Below are 4,730 nucleotides of genomic sequence, written 5' to 3' on the forward strand. Positions count from 1 at the left end.
GTGTGTGTGTGTCTGTATCTGTGTGTGCATATGTGTGTGTATCCGATTTGTTTCTCTCCCAGTGACTAACCCAAACCCATAACGTACATAAGTATGAGGAGACTAAATAGAATGTGTCACACGCAGCCATCGGCGAAACGCGTCATTCCAATATATAATACTGTGTATGTATACATGTATACTGTTTATATATACATGTATACTGTATACACACATGAATGTGTGTTGTATATATATGCATGTGTAATATATATATATATATATATAATATATATATATATATACTAATTTCAGGGCAGCGAATACGTTTTGCAATTGCTCTTCTTCATAGGAGATACCTTGTTCGAGCACACCACCGCAGATTAGCGTGCAGGACTATACGCCGATAGGAACACAGATAGGGTTTTACGGTTTTTAGGGTTTTAGTTGCGACTGCACCTGCTCATTCAATCGATAACCTGATACGATTGATTGTAGGCTTGGAACACAAAGTCTTTACGCCGTACATATATACATACATATACACATACATATATACATACATATATATATATATATATATATACATACATGCATACATACATACATACATACATACATAAGTGCATATATACATAAATACATACATACATACATACATACATACATACATACATACATACATACATACATACATACATAAAATACATACATACATACATGCATACGTATCAGTACCACGTGCATACCTAGGAAAACCACGGCACCAGAGAACAGGAAGAAGAACATGACGGTGTTGAATACCACTGCGGAGAGTATTGGGTACCAATACATGAAGGCTCGCAGACCCGTGAAGTGGGCGTCAAACTGTAAACGGGCCGAGTACAGCTGCACAGGCTTCGACAGGCTCACTCTGGTAGAGCGAGCGGCAATGGAAACGGCGTGTGAGGGAGGATGGATGTGTCTTGTGTATGCCATCGCAGTGTGGTATGGGTTAGGAATTGGGATGTATTTGACTAAGAATTGGTGTGTGCTGAATTAGGACTTGGATGGTATTTCATTAGAAATTGTAATTGTATTGTTTTTATATTAGGAATTGGGTTATAATTAAGAAGGAATTGAATAACATGTGCTTCGCAGTAGAGTCGATGAGAATAGCAGCAACTGTGCAAGCAAAATACTGAGGGCTCGGTATATGACGTTCCCGTGGGCGACTATAATAACATCCCTAACAAACATGTTACACACATAATACATCCCTAACAACATGTTACACACATAATAACATCCCTAACAAACATGTTACACACGTAACAACATCCCTAACAAACATGTTACACACCGTATGGCTGCATATATATACTACGTGTAGCTGATAAAGAGCCTCGTGCATGAGCGGCCAATCTATCGTAGGCGGATGATGTAGACCATGCGTACGTCTCGTATATAGTAGCAACCTTGTACAGGCAGATGCTGAGCTTGCAGTGGTCGGTTACTTCTAGAGATACTTCGCTAATCGGATGAGTTTCTATATACTGTATCTTTTGAGAGGATAAGACGAGAGCCTCGGATATGGACTTAACGCTTGGTAACAACAATTTTTAGGCGTGTATATAAAGCTGTGGTGGATGTGAGTGCACCCCCTGTGTGTGACTCAAGGTTTTAGAGTTTTAGGGTCTGGGGTTTTTAGGACCCACATGCATATTATGAGGAAAAAAAGTATTTCAGGCTTCGGATAATACGATGATCAACAATGCTAACGTACGCCAGACCGCGGACAGCACTGAGCATCCCAAAATATAGCTCTGCCATATACACGCACTCAAAGACCCGCAAGTACTTCCTTCTACTGAATACCAGTATATATATATATATATATAAACATATGTACATATATATAATGATCGTATTAAAATACATGTACATTTCCGTACCTGAGTGAATTAGTCGGCGTGTTCCCATCGTCCGTGAGCTGCTCCATCAGAAAAGTGTGCAGTGTCTGCTTCTGCTCTGTGACGCCAGCCAGTAACCAAGGACTAAAGACTACCGTCGACATGACATACAGCAACGGCGACTGGTAACGCAGGATCGAGTGTCTGCAGATAGATGCGTGTGAAGTGAAGTGATCCGGTTTGAGGTGCATGTGTATCCTACTGTGCCCAATGCCATATAGTTATTACTGCTGTGTCTATCCCTGCTGTGTGTAGGCCACGTAGCGTGACGGTAACATGACACTTATTGGATGTAGTAGACTACAATACGTGAGACGGACGGTCTGTACTTGATTGGGTAACATTAAAAAGTAAAGGATTCAAATTGCAAGGTTTTAGAATCGAAACAAAAATTTCCACCATACACAGCCACTTCAAGCAGCACATATCCGATTTGTTTCCGCACTATCAGGACGCCATTGGGTAATATTGGATACCCAACGATTCAAATTCCAAGAAATCGGTAGAATACAACCAACCCTCCACCATACACAACCACTTCAAACAGTACACCTTCGCAACGTTAAACGTTAAAACACATACCTGGACGATTCAAACGTAATCGTCTGGACCACTTTCTCCCCTTCGAGTCGGTCATTATACAGCTCCACCTGGATCATAAACATCCCGAAATCTTTGTTTACATCAGACTCGAGCACCTCGAGGAAGATGCTCATGTCGTACTCTTGGCCTGCGCGAAGGAAGGCAGAGCCGGGCTCAGACATCCTTACCTGTGGAGAAAAGTACATACACATGAGTGAGTGAGTGAGTAAGTGTGTATGGGTATCGTATCGATTCGTAACAGGCAACCTATGTTGCGGGAGTGTGAGTATGTAGTAGTACACGATTAACCGCATCCCATGTGTGCTGACGGGCAACAACGATGAAGTCGTGTTGGGTTTTTGATCTGATGGGCTATCAGGCACACGAAAATCCCGATTGCATACGCTGCGTGCGAGCGAATGTACATTTGCGTTGACAAAACCACTACCCCTCTCACCTTACTGACACCACAGTACCCTTGATTATACCCGTTTTTTACGCTTGATTCCGTTTTTTACGCCTGATTAGCGTAGTTGGATTACTGATAGACGTAAATAGTATGGCTTAACGAGGTCACGGGTTGCAATACTTCGGCTTGTTCGAAACACGTGAACATCGTGGTCCAACAACTCACCAGTGTGGTCGGCCTATCGTTCATCACATCGAAGTTGAGATGGATCGACTCGATATGTTGGGCACTGGGCAGGTACAAGTAACGGAAGATACTGTACATGGTGAACGAAACCGTGGCCATCATCCAGGCCACTGTCAGGAGCGAAAACGTTAACTGTTTGAGCCTGAGCCTGAGCCTCCTGATTAGTAATGAGTCTATTTACTTAGCCTGGTACGATCAGCTATTGTTTATCTGGAATGATAAACGTTTGATTCGCCGCGAGCTATGTCGCCAGAGAGTATACGTGGTGATGCAACTCTGGTGTTCAACCAGGCTACTGCATATGGCCAAATGGATAGGACACATCTGTGAACTGGGCTACTGCATAAACTTTAAAACCCTAAAACATATGGCCAAATGGATAGGACACATCTGTGAACTGGGCTACTGCATAAACTTTAAACCCCTAAAACATAAAGCCAAATGGATAAGACACATCTGTGGGCATCTCAATTCAATGTAATTTGTGCCTTCGATATCGATTGAAGTTCTGTACTCAGAGGGTCGCTCATCAGTGCTTGTTACGCAGCTTCTGTGTGATTGATCATAGACGCGACAAGAGGAAGCCCTTTCTATATCACACACATTCACTGTGTTAGCTTTCTAGGAATATTTCTGTGGGGCAAAGACAGGCCAAAAATAAAGAAATGTTGCAGGCAACAATATGCATACTTATACGTGTACATGTCTCTCTCTATATATAATGATGTGTACACATGTTTGGGTGGGTGTGCACACGTGTACTTATATATATATATATATATGTATATACATATATAATTTTGCCTAGTCGATCAGGAAATACGACAGTATACCTCATACAGGAACGGTCACAATAGGCAGACGACAACCATCGCACAACAAACCATACCCACACTGAGCAAAGTCAGGAGAAACAGCATCTTAGCTCCGTTTTTGGACAGGAAGGCAAGTATATCTACCGCTTTCTCTGTTGAGACCTGAGGGAATATAAAGTGACTTCATTAAGTACAGATTATTATACTATACAAGTCCGCACACATAGCTCCGCAGGTAGCGTTCGCCGTATCCAACCAAGGTCCTGCACCCAGAGTATACGCAGAACAAAATACTACTGGTAGAACCAGTAGATTGATACTTCTGCCTCTTGGCATAGTATGAAAGTACAGGGGTGTTGTACTTGTACACTACATTTGCAGGCGAGAGTACTGGGGTGGTTGGTCAACATAATGTACAAGGAGGATAGGGGTGCCAATTTCGACAATCGTGACTCATTCAACAAATTTAATACACTAGCATCGCGATAACATAGCATGATTCGCCTAGGGAAAAAGATAGTTCAAGCATGCAGATATGTAGGTACAATTGCCAACGTAATAGAAAATGTCTTGTTCAGTGACAATATTGCTAACAACCTTGATTTTTACTAATAAGTATGCACTATCGAACAGCTAATGATCGAATTATGCGAATATATATATAAATATAAATATATATATATATATATATATATATAATATGAATATTATATATATATATATAACACTAGTATTTATAATAAGTAT

At 41.3% G+C, this 4,730-nt stretch overlaps 1 protein-coding gene across 1 annotated transcript in view; it reads right to left on the bottom strand.

The window, feature by feature from the left end:
- The window catches only part of SARC_11188 (hypothetical protein), a 4,821-nt gene extending 672 nt beyond the window's left edge, over window positions 1–4,149 (bottom strand). Inside the window, exons 1-5 of the mRNA XM_014294732.1 lie at window positions 4,058–4,149; window positions 3,148–3,278; window positions 2,514–2,701; window positions 1,914–2,075; window positions 729–892 (exon numbers count right to left, since the gene is read on the bottom strand). Of these exons, the coding sequence (XP_014150207.1) occupies window positions 729–892; window positions 1,914–2,075; window positions 2,514–2,701; window positions 3,148–3,278; window positions 4,058–4,088 (676 nt within the window). The 5' untranslated portion in view covers window positions 4,089–4,149. The remainder of the gene's footprint in view (window positions 1–728; window positions 893–1,913; window positions 2,076–2,513; window positions 2,702–3,147; window positions 3,279–4,057) is intronic.
- Window positions 4,150–4,730: the final 581 nt, after the last annotated feature.

The sequence above is a fragment of the Sphaeroforma arctica genome, assembly GCF_001186125.1.
Source record: "Sphaeroforma arctica JP610 unplaced genomic scaffold supercont1.1564, whole genome shotgun sequence".
NCBI lineage: Eukaryota > Ichthyosporea > Ichthyophonida > Sphaeroforma > Sphaeroforma arctica.